This window comes from Hyposmocoma kahamanoa, unplaced genomic scaffold (genome assembly GCF_003589595.1).
Source record: "Hyposmocoma kahamanoa isolate Upper Pololo Valley unplaced genomic scaffold, ASM358959v1 63, whole genome shotgun sequence".
Lineage (NCBI taxonomy): Eukaryota > Metazoa > Arthropoda > Insecta > Lepidoptera > Cosmopterigidae > Hyposmocoma > Hyposmocoma kahamanoa.
This window is the reverse complement of record NW_020653851.1, coordinates 4,791,637-4,816,494: the sequence shown is the minus strand read 5'-3', so window position 1 is coordinate 4,816,494 and position 24,858 is coordinate 4,791,637. Positions and strand designations below refer to the sequence as shown.

The 24,858-nt window shown below is 34.2% G+C and overlaps 3 protein-coding genes across 5 annotated transcripts in view; 1 reads left to right on the top strand and 2 right to left on the bottom strand.

Moving 5' to 3' along the window:
- Positions 1 to 486: 486 nt before the first annotated feature.
- On the bottom strand, positions 487 to 5,731 carry LOC113230500 (intraflagellar transport protein 74 homolog). Its single transcript, XM_026464463.1, has 11 exons — positions 5,610 to 5,731; positions 5,007 to 5,133; positions 4,529 to 4,766; positions 3,927 to 4,123; positions 3,000 to 3,176; positions 2,669 to 2,794; positions 2,466 to 2,567; positions 1,699 to 2,004; positions 1,497 to 1,611; positions 1,205 to 1,314; positions 487 to 782 (listed from the first exon to the last, which is right to left on the bottom strand). Exons 1-11 carry the CDS (start codon positions 5,729 to 5,731, stop codon positions 570 to 572), a joined length of 1,833 nt encoding a protein of 610 aa, XP_026320248.1. The 3' UTR covers positions 487 to 569.
- Positions 5,732 to 9,196: 3,465 nt separating this feature from the next.
- LOC113230468 (putative serine protease K12H4.7) lies at positions 9,197 to 10,946 on the top strand. Its single transcript, XM_026464412.1, has one exon. The coding sequence runs from the start codon at positions 9,206 to 9,208 to the stop codon at positions 10,682 to 10,684; it is 1,479 nt and encodes a 492-aa protein (XP_026320197.1). The 5' UTR covers positions 9,197 to 9,205; the 3' UTR covers positions 10,685 to 10,946.
- Positions 10,947 to 15,756: 4,810 nt separating this feature from the next.
- LOC113229884 overlaps positions 15,757 to 24,858 on the bottom strand; it is a 215,438-nt gene continuing 206,336 nt past the window's right edge. For 2 of the 3 annotated variants that reach the window (XM_026463570.1, XM_026463569.1), the window contains exons 8-10: positions 22,849 to 22,939; positions 17,085 to 17,324; positions 15,757 to 16,445 (exon numbers count right to left, since the gene is read on the bottom strand). In XM_026463570.1, the coding sequence (XP_026319355.1) occupies positions 16,330 to 16,445; positions 17,085 to 17,324; positions 22,849 to 22,939 (447 nt within the window). In that variant the 3' untranslated portion in view covers positions 15,757 to 16,329. Of the gene's footprint in view, positions 16,446 to 16,933; positions 17,325 to 22,848; positions 22,940 to 24,858 lie in introns of all 3 variants that reach the window. The other variant, XR_003310446.1, reaches the window with a different exon arrangement.

Sequence of the window (24,858 nt, the reverse complement as noted above, 5' to 3'; positions counted from 1 at the left end):
ATATTATATTATATTATATTATATTATATTATATTATATTATATTATTTACTCATATTCAAGGTCTCAAGAAGATCTATAATTCTGACTTTGAGGCGCTCTAGTTCAAACAACCATAAACAACAATAAACACTTCTAAAATTTGATATTTAAACACCGAACGAACGCCCCGCGCTTAACTCTCTTATTGCACCTGCATTCCATTGGCCACACCTGAAACTCCTCTCTCTGGAGCTTCAAGTTGTTCTGCTACTTACTCCAAATAATAAGTTTCATTTAAATTTTCTACTATTGAGTAGATGAGAAAGGTAGAAATTGTATTTTTTTCTGTCTTAAGCATATTTCATTATACAATTCCTGTTTTAAAACCTACATATATTTATTTAAAAAGCCGTTTACAACGTAACATAATTTTTTATAATGCATACAATAAAAATTGACCTTCGATACAAATTGGCGACATGATTATGTTGGTATGTTATAGGACCTTTGGAACAGTCATTTATTATTTTAACCATTGTCACCTCGAGTACATATAAGACAACATAATGTCTGTTCCGTCAATACAGATCAATAAGATTTGCCTTTATTCAAATCTTCAACGAGCTTTTTATTCAAAGTGGCCAATTCCTCCATTGCTTGTTTTTTCAAAGGTTCGTAATCGGCTTTTAAAGTTATAGATGCAATATCTTCCTCGAGTACAGTCTTTCTGTTTTCTAATTGAGCCAGTTCTTCCTCTAGTGCGTTTAGCCTGGTGTACATTTCATTACCGTCGAGGCTTTCCTGTGGAGGGAAAATGAATGAGATTCCTATAAACGTTTCCAAACTAATGCTATGAAATTCAACCTAACTTTGATGTCAAACAAAGGTCTGATTCACATTTTAACTGCCTCCGTGGCCGAACGGTTACCATACTGGTCTACCACGCAGAGTTTCCGGGTTCAATTCCCGGGCCGGGAGAAACATTTGTACGGTGTACAAATAAATATTTGTCTCGTGTTTTTGGGTACAGTTTAAGGTTGTCTATGTGTGTTCATGGCACTCGCGACCCAGGGTTTCCCTAGTGCGGGGCTATGAGTGGGTACGTTATTATTATCATTATTATTATTAATAAGAGCTAAACGTCCACAGATATTTCCCAAATATAATATTTATTTTTAAATCTTTAGAATTTACAACCTTGTTTATGTTTTTTGATTCTTTACCTGTAATTTCTTCAGTTTGCTAGCAGCTTCAACAAGTGCACTCTCTGTAGGCACTAGTTTCTCTTTCAACACCTGCAGTTCTGTTTCCAAAACTTTCTTTTGTTCTTCACCTAGAAACATTAGATTTCATTTAACACTACTTAAAAATCGTTTTATAAAATCGTGGTTTGTCTTTGTGCAACAATTTTTCAGACTAATATAAGGGTAGGTGCTCCCTCGAGCAGGGAGCTCGCTCCCTCAACGTAATTTTGCTTGTGTCATCGTGAGTTCCGGTAATTTCAAAACAGCATACCTTCTTCTCTAAGTTTTTCTAGGTCAGACAGTGTAACAAGTTCATCTTTCATAGCTTGTGTCTTCTCTGGCAATGTCTGCAACTCCGTTGCTAAACGTTCACGAGTAGATTCAACCTGTTTCAGAATAAGAAAAAGTGACATATAATATTTTTTATACAATCCAATAAAGGAGTATGTTTAGAGGAATCGAATTAAACCTACCTTTTTCAAGTTAGCTTGGAACCTTTCATATTCTTTCGTCAAAGTCTCAATAGTCTTCTTATTGTCATCATATGCAGACGTATAACCTTCTTTTTGCTTTAATGAGTCAATTTCACTAAGATCCAAATCAATGTTAGAACTGCTGTGTTCCAAAGCAAATACTATGTCTTTCTCCAATTGTTCTATTTTCTCTTGCTCCTTCTTGAGGTTTTCTTCATAAGTTGACATGAAGGTGTCCATTGTTTCTTCGCGCTTTTTAAGTTCGCGATATTTTTGGTGTCGTTCTGAGTTTCCTTCTTCTAGATCCTACAGGATGAAATGATAAGTTTATATAACCAAACACAACACAATTCAAGTTTAATCACAGATTACTTAATAGTTACTACGTGTTTAACTACGAAATTTAATGAAGGTTCTCAAATAACGTAATTTTAATTTTTTCATATTAATTTATCTTACACAAGGTCAATTACAAGTAGGAATAAATGGAAGAAGAAAAACGTCGAAACACTTACGTGACCGAATTTTTTTAAAAGCTCTGGTCACATGTCAGTCCGATTATAATTTTATTGGAAAAAATCGCCATGAATTCATAGAAAAGGTCGCAAATGCTTTATGTGTATAGAGTGAAGGGCGCATTGATAGTGTTCCTCAGATCTTTGTGACTTAAAGCACTGACTGGCACGTAACTGTTATGGACAGGTGTATCGCTTACCACCAGACGCAAGGTCACTTCGTATCATAAAAAAATCTTTAAGAGTACATACTTGTTCAGATTGCTCTATTAGTTCCTGCACTTTCTTAATTTGCTCCTTTAAATTTGCAGCGTTGCTATCCAAAGATGCGATGGCTGCGTTGTCTTCACGAACCTAAAACAAAACGGCACTTTTAAAGCTTACAACATTCCTATTTACAATGGTTTTCTCAAATGTACAATTCGATAGATAAGTCTAGAAGCTCGTGGTTTTACCTGTAACAAAAGTTTTTCTCGCTCTTCTTGAGGTTCCAATCGATTGTTCATTTCGTTTTTCAAATTGTCTCGTTTCTCTTCCGCTGCTGCCAATCTTCGGTGTAATTCTAACAAGTGCACTTTTATCTGTAAGCAGAAATTTTATGTATTGTCTGCTACCTACTTACATATATGTAACAATAAATTTCTTTTGGCACTCGTCTCTATTTTTTTAGCAGTGTTATATAACAGTTCATATGAATACAACACACTTAGGAAAAATATTTGCCGGTTGTTTAAAGCTTCGATTTTTTGGGTTTTGATGCGCATCGTTTGTATTATTATTACTTACCTGTGATCCAGAAATCTCTTTGGCAAACTCATCCTTTTCCCTACTAAGATGGTCTATTTGTGTCCTGGATTGCTCTACTTTCTCGCGTAAAGCAGTCGCCGTGGCCTCTAATTCGTCGTATTGTGCTTTTTGATCTGGGGTCATCTCAGCTAGTAGTTGCGATAGGGTAGATTGTTCCTGAAATAGCATTCAAAGTTTTATTCAAGGAACGCTGCTAATTATTAATACAAAGATCGAACACTCAGAAAAAATTCCTTCGATCCGGCCAGATTCGAACCAACTTCTTTTGGCTTACCATGCCAGATGCTATACCAACTAAACAACGGAACGAACCAGCTGACTTCACGAATTTTTCTATGTGCTTGCGTCGAGTCTTTGTATTTGGCTTTTCAACGGCTTTTTAGTCGTGCTTCGTTGGTATAGCGTCTGGCACGGTAAGCTAGAAGACGTCGGTTCGAATCCGGCCGGATCGAAGGAATTTTTTTCGGAGTGTTCGATCTTTGTATTAATAATTATAACAAACTAGTGGAGTAATTTCACAAAAAATAATTGAATACCAATTCAATAAAAATTTAGAACTGTGCTCTGTTAGCTACGAATTCAAAGACTGGATCTCTCACAGTTTGGGTATTACGTGCATGTTATAGTTCCTAGTGTAGTCTTAAATCGACACACATAACGATAAAGAGTCAATGTAATCAAGACAACGTGCTGGCTCTCCCTACCCTTCTATCAGGAACATAGCGGCTTTGCGATAGAAATGAGGAGGCCGGTGCTAGTTACATACCTCTAAACACTACCGCCCGTAAAACTAAAAAGAGACTTTTCTAACTTAGTTTTGTCTTCAGTTTGTAATGTATCGTTACTTTTTTCTTAAGTATACAAAGGGAATTCCATAGTCGGGGATTATTTAGCACAATTGTGTACCTTTTCCATCTGATCCTTGAGCTGTCGTAATTGATTTTCCTTTCTCTGTTTCTCAAGGAATACTTGTTCCACGTCTTCCTGCATCTTATTATTGCTTGCTTCGAGCTCCCTTGTCTGTTCTTCTACAGACTGTTTCGTTGCTTCTCCGTTGGCGATTCTTATGGCTGTATTGTAATCAGCTAAGCGGCCTTGTAGATCTAGAGATAAATTGAAGTTGTTACATTTTTATTGCTACTTCGTTTATTTAGCATTTCTACGATTCTTACTAGTTAAACGACCTCTTAGACTGTTGACCAGAAACAGGACGTTGTAAGTTCATGCCATGCAGTGCAACGAAAAAATGGTAAGCTTTTGGTTATTCTATTTATTATTATATGGCTATTTTGATTGAATCGCGTCCACAACTATAACTTAATAAAAAATACGTTATTTTTTAAATACCAAAGTAGTTTCACGTGTGGCCGTACAGGTTCATCTAGAAGGTAGTATTAAATTCTTAGAGTGATTTTGCAACAGTGGTTTCGGTGTTGACCACTAGAAGTCAGAAGACACCATAGACTATATGAACCACCTCCCACGGGCTGGGACCTGGTGGCACCAACCTGTCAACTCCTGCGCCAACTCCCTTACTCTCTTCTCATAATGTTTCTTCGCGGATTTTTCTCTTTCTCCTGCATCCGCCTGCTCGCTCAGTCTCGCAATTTCTGCCTTCATCTCTCTCACTTTGACCTGCATTAATTCCTCCCAATACCGTTTGTCCTGAAGTTGTCTTGTACGGAAACCTCTCGCTGTTCCCGTACGTAACCCTGATATGCCTTGTTGTGTTATCGGGCGATCAATCTAAAAAATATTCCTGATTAAGAGACCTCGTAAATAATATAAAGTGTCGCGAAAATAAAACGTATCCTTATTATTATTAGGTTAACAGTATTTTGTAGAGACTTCACATATTGAGCTTATCAGGCCATTACAAGGTAGGCTGCTATTACGTAAATGTATAACCTTGGCAAGTTGCAACGCATGATTTAGCCGCGGTTAACTTAAAAAATAAGCACACGCTAACGCTATGTTTGACAGTACCATAGAAAATCCAGTCATAGCCGTGGGCTGTCTGCTTGCAGTTGGTGGGGCAGGGCCGAATCCAGCAGTGGACATGCGGGAAGCCGTGCCTCCTCTGTACGCTGACGTCGGTCTCATGGTTCCACTTCTGCATTAAATGTAACGGCAATAATAAGTAAAATGTAACAATAAACATATTGGAAACTAGTAGATATATTCCACGATGAGAACATTGCATATTGAAATAAAATGTGTACCACTTAAATGACTTTAAACTTAGTATTAAATTTGTTTGTTGATGGTGGACTGTGATGATGGAGGTTGTGCCTATTTGTTGATGTATTACATAAATATAACTAGGTTACGTGGATAAAGCTGCTGACAGACTACGTCGATAACGCTTCAGATACACCTCTTACAACGCTTCAGATACAGGGTTTAATACCCTGCTAGGTACCTAAATATAATTTCTATTATAATTTCCCTATGGATGTACTTACGAAATTAGCGCATATCAGGTACTTAAGGGTCGGCAGCTTTAGTGCTTAAAATTAAAATGTAATCAGTAGATTATGCTGCCAATGTGCTTTGGTTTAATAATTAAATACTAAAAATCAATGTTACCTAGATACAGTGGAACCACTGTTAGTATATTCACGAAAACCCCGTCTAGAAACTGGACGTGGTGCATCCGGTCGCCTCACCGCACTGGACCTTTCAAGCGAACTGGCCTCGGAATAATCCATAGTACTTTCTACTTATTTTTCACCAATTAGTTGAAAATAGTTCACGCGCAATAACAATGTTGTTACTCGGCTACTATGGCAACGCAATGCTATGACAACTGTCGCTTCAGTTTACTTGTCATCGTGGAAACGATTTACAAACCAAAGAGACTTCATTTCAAATAATTATATAATACTTCTTTTTTAAAAGCTAGGTTCTGTGGTGGAGTAGTCGTCAATCACCTGACACGACATGACATTAAGTTTTTTTTCCTTTTAGGCTTTTAGACGTTATCTGATCTATACAGGGTGGAAATTTGCAATGCCACTTGGAAGGAAAGTACGTTAAATACTGGAGATAAAAATTTTTACTTAAAGGAAACATTCCTTTATTTTTAAAAAGAAATAATACTGCATTCAAAGAATTTCGAAAATTGCTAGCCACACGCGGGAATCGAACCCTCTAAATATTTAAAAAAATGCACCCTGTACTTTTATTAAATCAAAAGGGTCAATTATGAGGATGAAATCTGTCTTACAAACCATGAAATCTGGAGTTATAAATTCAATGGGTTTAATTTAAATATAGTTTTTAATTTTTTAATTATTTTTCCTTTTTAAAATTTTTTAAAATTTAATTTTAATTTTAATTTCATTTATGGGTTTGATTTAAACGGCACAATCAGATGGCCTGCGAGATCACCAGATCTCACCCCTTTAGATTTTTTATGGGGATATGTTAAAAATAAAATTTACCTTAAATCCTATGCGAGTGTAAACGAGTTGAAGGCTGGGGTTCAGAATACGATTTGTAAAACAATTCATCACAATACGTTATTAAAAGTTACTCAAAACGAATTCGTTAAAAGATTAAATTTGTGTACCCAAGAAAATGGAGCTCATTTCGAGCAACTAATTAGATTACCATTTTTTTCGTTTTATTAATTACGTTAAGATTTCATGTTTTTTTTTTTCATTTAATTAACTAGTTTTGTTAGAGAGATTTTATTCTAATAATTAACCCTATCGATCGATGCAATAAAAGTGCAGGGTGCATTTTTTTCAGATTAAAGCGGGTTCGATTCCCGGGTGTTGCTAGAAATTTTCGAAAATCTAAGAATGCAGTTTTATTTCTTTTAAAAAATAAAGGATTGTTTCCTTTACGTAAAAATTTCTATCTCCAGTATTAAGAGTACTTTCCCTCCAGGTGGCATTACAAATTTCCACCCAGTATAATACTAGGAGTTTTTGCAGCAGTAGAGCTTCTTGTGAAAGAGTTCGTCCAGGGAAGTAAAGCCGGTTTTAAATTTGCCTGACGTGTCGTGTCGTGACGCGTCAAAACGGTATCGGTTTCATACATTTAATATGGTTAAATTTATATTAGTGTGTTGCTATGTGACGTGACACGACACTACACGTCACACATATGTAAACTCGGCTTAATGTCACCTTACCTATTTCTGTCGTGCCAACCGGTAATGTAAGCATTAGGTGTGTTCCGGTTTTGAAGGTTAGTGAGTAGAAGGGTGCTGGTGAAATTACAGGGACAGGGGATTTGTGAACTTGACTCAGGGTAACGGGCGCAATGTGAATATTTTTCAGATCTTTGCGGTTTCAAGTTCTGAGAGGCACTGTACACACGACTTGTTCGTCCCGTCGCTTTATATCATAGAAAACGCTAGACTTTCGATGGAGTAATCTTCAATCATCTTTGACCAGCGCCCTAATTTTGTGTTTCTGATACGAAACGATATCAATTTATTTTCCCTACGTCGTTAATTAGATCGTATACGATATTTGGACTTAGCTATATATTATAAATGAATTAACTGGAACTCCAGGATAGACTATTCTAAATGCTAGAAGCGTTCCCCTTATGGATAGGGTAGCAGGCTAGTAGATTCATAAAATTTTTGGACAGTGTTTTTCCCCATCGCGTTCTACGGAACTAGAGATTCCCACGTAGACAACGTTTCCAGTCGGACACCATCTAGTGGAGTGCTGTGAATGATGAGGTTTATCATTTTGGATTTAATTTAATTCATTCAGTGCAACCCTAGTCCCAGTGTCGTATGGAAGCTCTTAGTATTTTTATAAATAAACAAATCCGGCTATGAAGTAATTTTTTTTAGATATAGGTACACCAAATACTTGCTCTCAAACTAGAGAATTCCCTAATTTCCCTATGGGTTCTAAAGTAACGGAATTCATTCTGGGACAACTCTCAAACCAGAATCAATTTTGAAAAGTTTCCCACATTGGTCCTACCGGGAATCCAACTCGCAACCTCTTAATCCAATGCTCACTGTGCAAGCCATTGGGAAAATGTCGGAACGCCTTATAGGTTTAAAATGCATTGCGTTTTTAATTCATTTAATGATACTGTAAAGCTTTTGAGTGGCTGTTACTTAGCAGCATTACAAGGTTGTAAGAAACTAAAGTAATAATAGAATAATTGAAGCCTTTTTTGGACTTAAAAACACGTTGCATATTCTGTTGAATACAAATGAGAACCTAATTCATGATTCATAACGCATTTATTTTAGGTCGTCTAAGTAAAAATTGAGACGTTGTAATGGAACCACTTTACGACTGCAGAGCCACTTCACGGCTGAAAAAACTACTTTACGGTTGGAGAAACCACCTGCTGGTTCGTGAAGCCCCTTAGATTCCCAACTTGTTCGCTGCGCGCCCTATTGCCGAACACGCTGCACCTTTCCGCCTGTCGTCTGCCGAGAGTTCCGTGACCCGAGGCTACGGAACACCACAAGTGGAAACAAATAATCTTTAGGCCTTCCAACCACGGCCCTGACTAAATGTATGTACTAAAATTCCATTAGAGTCTCAACTGATTATTTTAATTTATTTCAAAATTATAATTTTAAATTGCAGTTTTTTTATTTTAATATAACATTATATTTATGATCTCCTAGTTTAATTTACTACCCTCTTAGGTAACTTAGGAACTAAGGAATCAAACCCGGTACAATATTACAAAATAAGTAGGTATTACATAGTAAGTACCAGGTACAATGAAACTATTTATAAAATAAATAGTTACACTGTGCCTGGTCAAACTTTAGCCATACAAAACGTATTGAATGTGTATTGTAAGTTTATCACATGCATTCGACAGACTTAACTAGGTACACGAGTAGATTTTTTAAATAATATCACACAGGCGTACACATAGTTGTAATAAGTCAGCCAATAAGAATAAATTGTTTAGCTTCAGTAACAACTAACTTACAACCTATAACTAAAACGTACCAATTTGTTATCAGTTGTCCTAAAAATTCCTAGCAGACAAAGGAATCTATATTTATTCCTAACACGCCATTACCGCCACCATGAGTATAATTAAACTGATAATATTCAATATGTTAACGAAATTCCAGATAACTTTGAATACTATGTTTTTAAATACGGGACAACACCATTTCTCATTTTACATAAGTCGGAATTCAACTTGAAATCAGTGTGTCTGTACCTGTCATGGCTAACGAAGTTCGCATTTCAAAGTTAATTTGCACTGTTTTGTATTTGGTTCATGTGAACGGATATGTATTTTACGGATTTGGAAATGGTTATAGATATCTTACCAAACAGTTGTCTAACGCAGGGCTCTTTGATGCTTCGGCACTAAGCTCTGTAGAAGCGAAATGGATTGAACAACCTTTAGATCACTTTGACGAAAATGAAACACGTACATGGAAAATGAGGTACTTCGAAAATTTGGAATTTTGGCAACCAAATGGAACTATTTATTTGTTCATTGGTGGTGAGGGCGAAGCCAGCCCTGTATGGTTGACTATGGGAATTCTTTATGAACTGGCTAATGAAACAAACGGAGCTATATTTGGTTCTGAACACAGATACTACGGGAAAAGTATGCCGCTGAATAATTTAGTCACAGACAACTTGAAATTCTTGAGTTCTAGGCAAGCTCTTGCTGATTTAGAAACGCTCTTAAAATACGTTAGGTCATTGCCTAAATTTGAGAAGTCTACGGATTCTAAAGTAGTGTTGATTGGAGGTTCGTACCCGGGCAACTTGGCGGCTTGGATGAAACTTTTGTATCCAAATCTCATCGATGCGGCCATAGCAAGCAGCGCTCCTGTACTGGCGAAGAAAGACTTCTTTGAATATCTTGAAACAGTTGCAGACGACTATGAACAACATGGAACACCCGAATGTTATGATAATATTGCAAGAATATTCCAAAGATATGAGAAACTTTTCAGCAGCGCTGAGGGAATTAAGCTGCTCAAAGAAGAGGAAAAGATTTGTGAAGACAACGATATGACGAAATTAGAAAACAAACAGTTATTTTTTATGGATAAAACGTCCCCTTTCATGATACGTGCTCAGTATGGCAATCCAGCTTATATACAAACGCATTGTAAAAAGTTAGCAAATAGTTCTCGAGTGGCATCATTGCAACAATTCTTTGATGATGAACCAAGTTTCTGGCGAGAAGAGACTGAATGTTTCGATTATGATTTCTATAATATGATCGATGAGGTGAAAGAAATCGATTGGGCTGTGTCTTGGATATATCAAACATGCACTGAATTTGGATATTACCAGAGTACAAATTCTGATGCCCATCCTTTTACACGTAATATTCCCGCGGATTTGTACTATAAAATGTGTTTAGGAATGTTTGGTCACGAGTTTAATGAAGAGAGAATTAATGCAGGGGTTCTAAATACTAACAAACTGTACAACGGACTCACACCTAACGTAACTCATGTTGTTTTTGTGAACGGAGACATGGATCCTTGGCATCGATTAGGTGTGCTGGAAGACGTGTCTTATGAAGCTCCGGCTAAAATTATTCCAGCCGCATCACATTGTAGAGATTTATTTTCTAACAGAAAAGGTGATCCTGAAGAATTAAAAGAAGCTAGAAAATACATTAAATATTTAATTGAAAAGTGGACAGGTTTCGGGGAATATACAGTAGATTAGAAGGTTTTCATAATTGTCTTCTTTAATCGCGTTCTTAGGTTTTCGCGATTGTTACAGATAGGAAATGAAACTTTTTCCGAATTTAAATCGCGTATATTTGTTTTTTCAAACATACCAACGTTTCGGACCCTTTTGTAGGTCCCGTGGTCACGGTTGACAGTCAATACGCGATTTAAATCCGGAAAAATAGTTTCATTTCCTGTCTTTTTTAGTTTAGTAAATTGATATTTACATTAACTCCTTGAAATACTAAGTCTAATTATTGTATTAATCTTTGTCTTTACGCTAGTTAAAATTTAAATAAAATGGACATTATTTACATACATTTTATATACATTTTTAACAGAATCTGTGAAACTATTCCTTAACAGACTGAAGATGTGTTATGTAAAGTTAGCGCTTTATTTTGTAGGACAACGAAATTAGTCAAAAATAACACCGTAGCAACAGAAACGAGAGGAAAGCTACTGCTAAGTATTTTCTGATGATAAGAAACTTGTGATTGGAAATTCGAAATTACACCACACATTTTAGATAGTGTACGGGGACGTACACTGAACCTCGAAGAACTGGGCATACCTATATTATTGTCTTGTCTACCGTAATACTGTACAAAATTTATCATGAAAAACAATTTTTTATAACTGCACAGCAATGTTAATAAATTAAAATTATCTAAACAATATATTTTAATAAACAACAGAACATCTAACCAAACATCGTTAACAAATTTTTATTAAATTCGAATATTTTGTAAATTAATTTAAACTTTTCGAATTTAGAACGTTTTCTCATATCAGTCAGTAGTAATTTTTTACATGTAGACAAAAGTTTGCAGAGCATTGAAACCTGTATTTTATAAGATTCGAATTACCCTAAAGAAAAGTTTATTTTGCCCGTTTATTTTGCTTAGTTGAATTAGTAGAAGTAAGGAAGGAAGGATCAAGACAAGACTGCTAAATCGTTGCTTAAAAAGCCTATATGCATTGTTCACTGGGCTTAGTTTCTTATAAATATTTTCACGTTTGGTTTTCTCCAATTAAAAGAACAATTTAAAGAAATAATATTATATTTATTCATACATTTTTCCTTAATTTATTCGTTAACCAACACCCTTCTTCACATAATACATAGAGGATGTTGTATATTTAACATTTTAGTAAGTATAAATGTAATATCTACTTGTAATTACAATTTTAACTTCTAGATAACGCGTTTTGTGACTCCTACCCCATCTACCTTTAGTAACGCAATATAGACATGCATGTGACAGATCATTCATACATATACACACATAACCATACATACAAACTTACTGCATGATATAGCACGATGCATATTAAATAAAAACTAATATTGAGAGAGATATTTAGGCTGCAAAAGCTCTCGTATGCAAACAGTGCTAAAATCAAGTAAGAAGTAATCTCTTCTACTAAATAAATTATATATTATGTTATGTATTACATCTTTAAGTACTAAAAGATGTTAATAAAAGTAGTTATAAATGTACGCTCATTGATATATTTCAAGGAACGCTAAAAAAAGGCTGAATTATGATATCAATGTTCATAAGAACGACAGGGCTATAAGTACGTGAACGTTTAATTTGAAAAAAGATTGCTTTATACGTGTTTATCTACACTTCTACACACATATCATAAGCTCTCAATGATGTGTTCAAAACCGCAAATTACGACCAGCATAAACATAAACTATTTTGTAAAAGAAATTTCTTATCAATGAAAATGTTATTATTACTTCTTATTAACATCAAATTCGATTTTAATATTACATTCAAATTTCGAACGTCTTTATAAAACAAAACAATTTGATTCGACCTCAATTCTAATATCAGTCGTGATGAAGTTTTATTCGAAATGAAATGTCAATAGCAAACAATTTTGACAAATATCACACGTTACTTGATATCGAACGATTTGATATTTGTGGCCGACTCTAGTTTGTCTATGAATTAAAAGAAATTTTGAGGAAAGTTTTTACTTGCCGCCATTTCGCCAGGCGTAACATGCGGTTCCTGAGCACATTACAGAGAGCTTATAATAAGTGTATAGATAAAGCAGTGTATGTAACTGTATGTACATAATTAAGCATTAAAACATTCGTGTGATGTTTTTATGAAACCTGTCGGCTCGTTTCATAAACCCACACTCGTATTTGAATGCCTTTAATTATGTAACAGTCACATAAACTACTGTTTGATTTAGATTAAACGTTCTTTGTAATAATGGCCAGTGAGTGGTGGTTCTTAGAACGTTCTTAATATAATTCAACGTTATTTAGTGTTCCCCTAAACTCGTCCGTGAGTATAGTAATATCTAGTTTTCTGAATTTATTTATTACGATTTAATGAAAATATATATGTATGTACATATATATCTATTTATTTATAATCTACAATAATTATAAAACATACATTGGTAACCCGAGTAGCACCTGTGATTATTAAATTTGTTCTTACAATTTTGATTTCAATAAAATCGTTCTCGAAAACATAGCAAAATTTAAAAAAAACCTATAGAATAATAACGCATAGAATGATAGTTTCATGTCAAACGAACTGTCACAAGTGAGGCAAAAATCAAATTCACGTAGGCTAGTTTTAGTAGTAGGTTAATTTTCGGTATTAGTGAATATTTATATAAAAATATAAGTTGAAACGCGGTACTTCCTTGTGGAATGTGATGTTAGTATCTATTTTATGTTTGTCTGACGTATTTTTACTCTCATTTACCGCACATTTCGTCATTTTTAGCTAACATTCTGGAGCTGTTCGCGGTGCAAGTTGACCTTGAGCACTGAAGGCCCGCCCGCTCATTTAGGCCCTTTGGGAGCGCTTCAATTTGCCTCACTTAGCGTGTGCGGGCTAGGTTTCTATGCGTTATTATTCTAAGGTGTTACATAATTTGAACGTATATCAAAAAGGTCAATCAATATACAAATTGTATTAGAGAAAAATTAATAATAAGCTACATTAAAAGCCATCAACATTACTTAGAAAAAATAATAACTAGCAATTATCCTACTTAGGTATGTAAATATGATTGAGTATTGAAAAAAATAACAATATAAGGTAGGTAGATTATTAAGCACAACTTTTAGCCTATCTAAATACTAGGTGAATATTTACAAAATTCATACCTAGAAAGAAATACTTACTTAAAGTAAATATTTATTTTCTTCAAAATGTGATAATCTGAATTGGAGTAACAAATACCTGCAAATATATGTATGGGAGGCATGACACTGAGGTACCTTATACAAGTTGTTTATTTCTTAGGAAAGTGACATAAGAATAATTTTGAAATTTGACATAGATCTGTTTCATACCTTATGTTTTTAACCAATACTACACTACGAGCTTGTATTTGTGTAGTATTCATTACACTCTCTAGGTTAAATTTGTCGATAGTACTTCCTACAACCAGTACCAAAAAGACGGAAATTTCACAGATAAAAACCTATTTTAACCATTGGACGAAACAACGTTGTTTCCTATGTTTCTCAGATACTCATTTGTCATTGTCACTTCGACGAATATTACCCGGAAGGTGGTATACAAATTGGTGCCTACAACTAAACTGGTACTTCGCATGATCTGTACAAAAAATGAAATTGAAATGTGCAGTAAATTAATCAAAGCTTCCTTTAAATACTGATTTTAAAGAGACGTTGTTATTTACTAAAATTATTACCTTTACTCATCCTCTACTTACGAATATAAAGTCATAGAAATGATATGTGAATGAATTAATGATATTATACAATAGTAACGAATGAATGATGCCATGGTCAGAAACTTCCAACTAGTGCTTTTAGAGTCGAGGAGTAAACCGGGCATTATTATTTTGCCCGTTGCGTAGGGTACAGCTGAAAAAGTTCAAATGTGCCATGATTCGATTCCCCTAATCACAATTCCCAACCCTGTTTTGACTAGGATTGACACTTTATCATAAAGTTTAAAAGTGTTTCAATAATATTGAACATTCATTAAAATAAGTGGCAGTGATAGTTTTAATTCATTCCTTAAACTTACGTTTTTACATATTAATTATAAATTATAATTGTAGTGTGGCTTGGGAAACTTTGTTCTGTATATTTGTCGCGATCACATCAGATTGAAAAAAAGTGGGGACTAACAAAAATAATTAAGAAACAATGTTGGTGTGTCAAATAATATTGGTATCTAGTTGGCCCCAACACTGGCCACGAAAAGCCAAGAATAGAAAAAAAATATAGCCGACATTAAACTATTCTCAGATCTGGCAGTATGGCTCAGAAGCTTTAGCCTGTCCCGAAGGATGTTATTTGTTTCCGTTTTCATAGGAAATGAAACTATTTTTCCGGATTTACTAAGTATTACGTAAGGTTGACTAAGTAAACTGTGACCAGTTAACCTGTAAAGGGCCCGAAACGTCGGTTTGTTTGAAAAAACAAATATACGCGATTTAAATCCGGAAAAATAGTTTCATTTCATAATTGTATTGTTTAGGTAGATTTATTATAAAATCAAAACGCATTAAAACACATTATTTGTAACAGTGCGATATAAAAAATGTTGTAATACTAAAATTATCATTACAAAGAACTTAAAAATGTATTCAGTATGCGATTCTTTACCACTAGAGTCAACTATTTAAAATACATCAACATTTTATGTTTGTTTTAAACAGATGTTTCGATAAAGCATCGTGGTAAAATAGTACAAAAATGGAAATAGAGTCTTAAACATAATAATTTACAAGTGTCATTATATATTTACAATTTGTAAGATGATCAGATTGATATTTTTATCTTATAATTTCAATTACATTTTGATTACAGACTATGATATTAAAAAAAATGTAATTTTCAACAATATCAATGAGATATCTAAGACATATCTTTAAGAACGACTATCTATCTTTATTTCTACGGTTTAAATAATCCGCAGTAATTTCATCATACTCATCAGTTTTTTATGTATCTTTTCATACTTTTCTATAAAATTTACTTTCATAATGAGTTAAACGTAAGTACAGGCGATGCCCTAAGATACTAGACCCCCTAGTCGACCTTTCGGTTTTGAGAGCCTTCTTACGCATTATACAAAGAAGTCTAAAGGAATTCCATCTTTTTGGTTGAAATTTTTTTTATGTTTACGTAATGTAATTAGAGATCAAATTAGGTTAAAAAAAATTTTAACAAGGCATTCTAATAATTTTTTTCCACACTCTTCCCGCACACAAATGTAGACCATACAAATATTTCTCCTGGCCTACGAATCGAATATTGGTTCTCTGCGTGGCAAACCAGTATGGTAACAGTTCGGCCACGGAGGTAGTTAAATAATTTAAATAGTATGGTGCAATAAGTAAGTCATATCAAAATGGATTTTACGGCTCATAGGTTAAAGGTTAAGCTTCTTTAACACATTTCTTTACACTTATTTACTCAGAACCAAATACTTGGAGGGGATCTGGTATTTTAGGACATCGACTGTACCTACTAAACAATCTATCTACGAAAGACAATTTGCTTTAAAATTTGTTGAGACCATAAAATGCATCTAGATGTCTTGTTGTTCTGCTTGATTGTCGTTCGAAAAAATATATAATATAATATTTCTAGTCTTAAAACGTCGTTATTTAATCCCAATCGCCGATAAACATGTGACGAGCATGGGATGCTGGAGGCGGAGGAAATCCACGTCCAGGAATCGGGAGGCGGCCGTACAACGCGTATGGATCATAGTGGTCTCCATCTGTAATATTAGTTTTATTTAATCTGTGGTATATACTAGAATTTTCCATGTAAAACTTTTCCTACGGTGGAGTGACAGTGATTAGTAACATACGAGTCTTTTCCGGTTCAGTTGCATGGATATAGGTGGAGGAAGTGCCGAAATTGTAATTGGGAATAGTTGAAGTGATTTTCGATTGTTTTAGGGATAGTTGCAGACCTGACATTAGGTTTGAAAGTACAATTAACGTGAGGTCAGCCGAAGCGAAAATACATCTTAAGTATTAGAGAAAGTTGACTTACTTTGTCGAAGAACATAAAGATTGTAGCTGAAGATTCTAACGATGAACTAAAAATAAAATAGTTTTCAGAATTGGAAATAGTAAAAATCGAATAGGAACAGACTAACAGGAACTATCTACAAGTGAAGACTAAGTATTACCATAGAGGTGAAGAGGGAAAGCAAAAGGCTGAGTGCTACCAAGCAAAGCGAAAATATTTAAGAGTTACCAAGGTTGGAGCGAAGTCCGGAGGTTAATGTGCGAGGTTAGTCTGTATGTACACTAGCGAGGCTGCTGGATGATGAGCGGCCGCACTAATCGTCGTTCCCTGTCAGGGTAGAATTGGTAGATGAGCTTCTCCTTTTTGGGTCCGTACGCACCGATTCCGCTTTCGTATGAGCGAGCGTGCCAGAGGGCTGCAGGTGGCATTGGGGCGTGCGCGAAGGGGGCCATGTGCGGCGGGAAGGGGCCGGGGTGCGCGTGGGCCACGCTGTAGCGTTTGCTGGGCACTGGAGCGTCCTTCAGGGAAAGGCGCTCCGTCATTTGTGGCAGGTGTTTGACGCCGTTTGTCTTTACAAAGTTGGGGACGCGTGCTCGCAGACCGCAATAATAAGGATCATCTGAAAAATAAGATTAGTAATTATAGTATATCAATCAAATAACATCAGTCAATAATAATCTTTGTATAAAAGGTGGGCAGTATATGTATGATCCCAGCTTTAACGGTATCGCTAACCTTCCTGGGAAGAGTGCCGATTACGCATCGAGTACATAACCAGAAATAGAGACGAAATAAGGGCCATAGATTTCTGGTAACTCATCAGTGATACATCACCTATAAATATCAACTTTCGTTTGCTCTGAAACATAGACAGCGCCTACAACTGACCTATGTGTACGTCTCCGTATATTCCAAAAATATTCTGTATTTACTTTTTTTATTTATATTACAAAATAAAGATATCTCTAACAATGGCGTGCTGTTCCATTAGGTGGTGTGTGGAAAAACAGCAAAACATCTAACTACTAAACAAACGGAACCAAACTTCATCGGTAATTAAATATTAAATATGTAATTTTGCAATTATCGTCCATTATAGCTCAAGTTAACTGGTTGATTTGAAGTGAAACAATTGACGACATTCATTGAAGTCCCCCGTCAATTGTTTCGAATTCGGGGTAGCCAATCGGAGTGCTGTTGTCACAGTAATGATATGGCGGAATAGTTTTCAAACAAATTAAATGACATTCGGTCTCTATTTCTGGTTATATACTCGATGCGATTACGTAACCATCGACAAGCCTTATATTTGTAAATGAACGCCACGAATGATATTTAGATATGAATTCAATAAAAACAAGTATGAATACTTATAATGCTTTCTTTTGTGATCTTACAAGTCCATTACCATTACGCTCCAGGCCTGTTCAATGTTCGACAAGGCTTTCGCGCGTAAAGGGCTCGATTATGCCATCAACACCAGTCTCGCCCATAAATTCTTGTAAACGACACATTACACTCTCGATTCAGTGAGAACAAGGTCCATTATAGACAATAAGGACGTATACAGACTGCATTTGATCTGTCATAGCGTGCCCCAACATGTGCTACGGTTGTTTCGTTAGTTTGAGGAATCTTTACAGTTGTTCAATGAACTTCGCTGACCTTCAAAATAAAGTAGTTAAGTACTTAAATTGATTGAAGCACGATATTTTTTGTCAAATGAAAGTTTTTCGACAAACAAGAACACATGATTGATTTTTTCTAAAAACTACCTTAACCTTTCTTAAAACTAACTACAACCAACTTGTTACAGTCAAAAGTCAAAAGTAGAATAATGAAATTAAAAAACAATTAAAAAACAGTGATTCAAAAAATAATTATGTACTTTGAAGTTGTCTTCTTTTTTCATAAAAAAATATTTAGTTATTCCGTGTTCGAAGGTATTTTTTTGTACAAGTTTATTTTTGATTAGCAAATGGAACAATTTTTTTCCGGATCTTAATCACGTATATTTGTTTTTCAAATATTTCGTGCTCTTTACAAGTCCAGTGGTCACAGATGACTGACAATTTTTAACCGACTTCGAAAGAGTAGGAGGTTCTTTTTGTGTGTATGTTACGCGATTACTCTAATGTTCTTGATCTGATTTTTTTTGGTGAAAAGGGGGTGCCTCTATAGCGGTCTCATTCAAATACGAAGAAAATATTATACCTCTAAGGGTGGCAAACTAGGGGATGAATGACTTTTGAGGTCCCTTGATCTCAAGGGATGAATTCGGTTTATTATATTCAAGCACTTTTCGTTAACCCATGTCCGTAAAGCTTGGCAAACAGATATAATTCCATAAACTTTTGATTATATAAAGATATAATTATAGTGTCGTTTTGGTTTATTATGCGGTGAGCTTATTTTGAATACAGCCCAAAACACATACGTGCGCGTGCGCCGATTCCGCATCCTACGCTGGCAAATATCAAGGATACGCCAAAATGCCAGCGTTGCGACACGAACATTGTCTCGTAATAACCTCTGCTCCGAACAGAGAATTAGAACGTGCGAGAGTAAAATAAGTACATAAAAAACATATTAAATTTAATGTTATATTTTAGTAAATATTTTTGTAAAGAAAAAAACGCACGCTTTGTTGAGACCTCTTTTTAATTTTTGCTTTTCTAAAATTATGCTTTTCTTCAATAAAATTTTTGGTTATCTCTCAATATCAATAATTCTTGTCGCAGTAATTATTTTAAGAATATTTCTCCTGTAGGTAAGCCCGTAGGAGGCCTTGAAACCTATAGCACAAAGTTTCCTAATTTAGATTCCAGCCTTTTTGTAGACAACAAATGTATTGGTTTACAACAGAATGTTATAATATTGTTACAGAGTGTGTGAAGGAAATTTTATTAAGAAAACTTTATTATTATTAAAGACGGAAAACTCCAGCTCGAAAACAAAGAATTATGAATATGGCTTTTCCGTCTCAGTTTTATAAATACCATGTCGATGACTTTTTCGAATAGCAACCTGGATCTCAAAATCCCTAATTTATCAGGAAGGTAGGTGGTTTAAAACCCAAGTATGGCGTATGCGGCATGCAAAGCCGACGAGTCTTATACCAGCCAACATTGTTACGTAATTATTTTAACAATGGAAAGCTTGGTTCACTATAAAACTAAGGATATTCTTGTAAGATTTGTAATTAAAATGTATAGTTATTTTATTTTATTGTAATAATATTTTGTATTGTGGTAAATGGTTTAATATTTTAATTGAATAATCTCAGAACAGAGTACTAAAACACTGACCTCAATAGTTCATGGAATCTATTTGCCAAGTTTTATTGAAATCGGTTACCGGAAAGTGGTGATGTGGTGTGGTGTTAGAGGTGGAATATTTTCTTCAAATTTAAATGGGACCTATACTGAAGTACCCTTTTTCCAACAAAAAAAACCATCAAAATCGGTTCACAAATGCCGCTAATCGTGTAACTTACATAAAAAAGAGACGAATTGAGAACCTCCTCCTTTTTTTGAAGTCGGTTAATAAAATAATATTCAGACTAAAATCTCTAAGTCAGTGAGCCTTGAAAAAAACGGAAGACTCGGATTGTCACTGTTTGACCAATAGGTGCTTGTCGTCTTTTCCATCAACACAAAATCTTGCCTTTGACACTTACATTTTTTACTTATATGTTTACAATTTTTCTTTGCTCTGCCTCTCTTCTATATCTATCTCTCCTATTGCAATAGTCTTATAACAAGATTCAGAATTGTTCTTTAAACTTAACTATGTTACTTGCCTTATGTTACTTAACTTAACTATGTTCACTTCTAAATTTTTATTGAATTGGTATTCAATTATTTTTTGTGAAATTACTTAGAATAATAACGCATAGAAACCTAGTCCGCACACGCTAAGTGAGGCAAATTGAAGTGCGCCAAAAGTGCCTACATGAGCGGGCGGGCCTTCAGTGCTCAAGGTCAACTTGCACCGCGAACAGATCAAGAATTTTAGCTAAAAATGACGAAATGTGCGGTAAATGAGTCTAAAAATGCGTTAGACAAACATAAAATAGATACTAACATCACATTCCACAAGAAAGTAACGCGTTTCAACTTGTATTTTTATATAAATATTCACTAAAACCGAAAATTAACCTACTACTAAAACTAGCCTACATGAATTTGATTTTTGCCTCACTTGTGACAGTTCGTTTGATATGAAACTATCATTCTATGCGTTTTATTCTAAGGTCGTATAGATATTTTAAAAATGTATATATTTCAAAACCAGGTCCAATGGATGTTTTTGCAATGGAGCGTTATTAATTATATTTTAAAAAAATAATTAACGATACGTTCATCTTGTATGAACTCGCGGTTAATTAATGACATGACATTTCAATTTGTTATTTGTAAGCAAAGCAGATTTTTTCATTATATTAAGGCTACGGTAGTCATGGACACCGTGTTTGCGGAAAAGGAGGCACGCTAACTATGCTATAAATTTTTGAACGAATTAAGAAAACAATTGTTTTTTTGGATCAAACTCTAGAACAATCCATTTCAAACTCACATTACAATGTATGAGCGATGATCTGCCGCGGTCTCTATATTGATATACTGTTCACACTTGCCGTTGATCGTGATATAAATTGCAACTTGCCTTCATAAATCGTTTCCATTGTCAAGAAACGTACATGGTTTTATAGAAAAAAAAAATACAGAAAATGATAAATATGGGAAGCTGTACTTGATGATAAGTTTTGTAAATTTATAATGTTCTTATATAAAAATTTAAAAAAGAAATTTGTCCTCAAATACGAAAAAAAAAAACAACAAAAAGTTTTCGGTAAAATTTTTAAAAACGTCTTCATTTATTATTTGTTACTGGGCACAAAAAGCTTTTGTTCTAAATCAACAACCTAATATTTTTTTCAAATGAAAACAAATTTCCTTCTAATTTCAAATATAAAGGCGTAACAATAACACGGCATTGTTTGTGTCAGGTGGCAAATTGCAGAAAAGTATTCAAGCGAAAAGCATACATGCAAATGCTTTAAAATAAACTCCAAAAATAACGTCGGCATTTCTTATAATGCCCAAAGATAGAACGACTCTTGCCTTCTTTTGTAAGCCTTTTTACTTTAAAAAAAGTGTTATTACCTATTGATTGGTTTCAAACAATGTTACATACTGGTTTAAAGTAAATTTATTAATCTAGACTGTTAATTGCTGTATAGTGTTTTAAAAATGCCTTAAAAATAAATTGTTAAATCATTGTTGACTTTTTTCAAAAAAGAGTATATATAAAGTGTTCTTCATATGTATATTTGAGTTCATAAATGAATAAAATAAATGAGCGTAAAATTTAAATATCCGGTGACATCTAAATGCTTCCTTCTATAAGAGGGGCGGTGTCTCAATTGCAATTGACATTCAGATGAAAATTATCGCAATAACTATTTATGAAGCTATTCCGGAGTGCTGGTATTTAATCCTTTGTGCCTTATTTGTCGTGTCGTTCTTGAATATTTTAAATTTTACACTGGATTGTTTACGGTTTTCGTAAATTTTAATGGTTTCTTAAAAATTATCACCGAGCGAATATTATCAACTTACTACGGTTTGTAGCTCAGCTTTATTATATAGGCCCATTCGATACGTTTGTTTTATTATTAATTTAAATTTTACAATGTTATTGTATTGCATTTCATGTCTAATCAAGTATATTTAATTTTGATGATTTTTAAATGTTTTATTAACTTTTTAATCACCTCACAGCCTAATATTTTGCAGATCACTTCGAAGTTTTTTATTTTTTAAAACAAGAGAATAAGAAATTATACGTTTGCATTCTGTGGCTTTGCGTCTACTTTTTTTTAAATAATGCCGCGATTTCTGAGAAGCTTTGAGAACAAGTGAATTTATTTTCTTTCTCTCAGGTAATTTTTTTTATTTAAACACTATTTTATGGCTTTTGCATATGGATGTCTGTATGTAACTATTGTTGCCTTTTTTTCAATTCAGATTTTAAAAAAGGCAGTGATGTAGAGTTAAACTGATTTTCAGTTTAAATATATTTTGCAATAAAAACAAACCTGTAAAAAAGTATCTTTGTAATTTGGTTATATTACTTACCGTATTTCTTGTTGTCTTTGCCCTTATCCGACTTGCCACGAGGGAACTGTGTCGGCACACGTCCGTTTATGTCGATATCATCGTAGTCCGGCTGAAAATAATTAAGAATTTTTTTGAATTACTAGAAAACAATCATTTTAAATATCGAGCTCTTGGTTTTCGCAATTATTACACAAAGGAAATGAAACTAATTTGTGAATGTACGCGATTGAGAGTTTGGTGTCAGAGTCCAAGAACCAATTCGGGTTGCTGAGCCAGCGAAGTAATTATAGGTAAGTAAGTATAACTATAGTGGAAAAATAGGGTAGTTTGCATTAATATTAGACTTAACTGGTTGAATTATACCAACTCAGTCAGCCGTGATCAAGGCACCTGTAAATGTACCGAATCGTCGGTTTGTTTGAAAAAATAATAATACGCGATTAGGATTAGAAAAATTAGTTTCATTACCTATTTTTAGACTTTGCCGGGGGTGGTTATATTGGTAACACTGACATCGGGGCAGCTACATGGCATTTACTAGGTTAGGAGTCAGAAACCACAAGACAGAACACGGCAAAAAAATGAAAAGTCTGTTTTTCTTTCTTTATTTCATTCATTCATTCGTTCTATCTACAAAGCTCGTATCTCAAAAAGTACAGTGTAGATCAAGAAAATACGACAACATGCGCGTGGGCACAACTAGCATTACCTTTTATCTCTACAAGCGCGCGTTAACACCTATTCGATGACCCTATACACGATAAGTGAATAATAAATAATATAAAGGCTCGCGTTTAATGTACAAAATGTATGTATTTTGAAAGACTTGGTGTACAGAAATTGGATACAAAACATATATTGCACGGAAATCTTATCGGGAAGCGAAGTTATGAATACCACCTTGTTCTGCAGTTGGTATTTTAAATTGGAAAAAACATTATTTTAATCACATTGGTACTGTATTCGGACAATGTTTATCATTGTAATTTAGACAATGTAACGTACTTGAAAAGGTAGATATTGTGAACTACTCAACACCTATCACATATTAAGTATATTAGCTGAATAAATAAGTGCTAAACATCCTCATCCATTACCTAGTCTTTTGAGATTGCATTCCTTATTTTGATAAGGACTCCGTTTACTGCTAGTACTACCCAGGACATCAGATCAGAATGAATTTAGAAAAGATAATTTTTCAAATTAGCTCTTAGGAATCGAACACGGAACGTCCTCATCCAGCACCTACAGTACAAACCATTGAACGACCGAGGTTTTTAAAAAAATATATGTAGTAGTTTTTATATAATATACTTGGTTTTAGTAGCGACATCTCTTTAATATAATTTAAACTAATTTGCTTGTCTGTTTTATCGATTGAGAGACTATAGTGCTAAACTCTTTAGGTTATGAGTTAAGGCTCCTAAGTTATGTCCCTTTTTCCCGATGTTCCTCTTATCGCACCTGATTCTAGTATATTTCGTAAATTGACCTTAATATATATTTGTAATTAAAATGAATACATATGTAAGTACAAACAATCTTAGCAAAGTAGTTATCAAAACCACGTTAAAAAACCAAAGTAATTTTTCACGGCTTGGATAAGCTTCGAGGTAAGATATAGGGCGCTATCATTAATCTTTAACCGATGAGATTCATGTTGCGTCTTCTATTGTCCTCTCGATGAAAAGTTTAGGGCGGTGCTCCAGCGAAGCTTTCGTTCATGAGACCGTATCGATTGTTTATTTATTCATTTGCATTGGTATTGGTATAGACATGTATACATTTAAAATGTTACAAATTAGGTCTAAGGGTGTATGGAAACTTTTAAACAAATTATAATTATTATGTGTTAAAATTAAAATTAATAATAAAATTTGATTACAAGTAAGTATTATGATATTTTTTCGAAATAACTCAAATACTTTTATTATGATTATTAATATAAAGATCGAACACACAGAAAATTTTTTTTCGGCGGCGATGAAAGCCGAAAGTCTATAATAAAACTCATAGGAGAATTTCGAC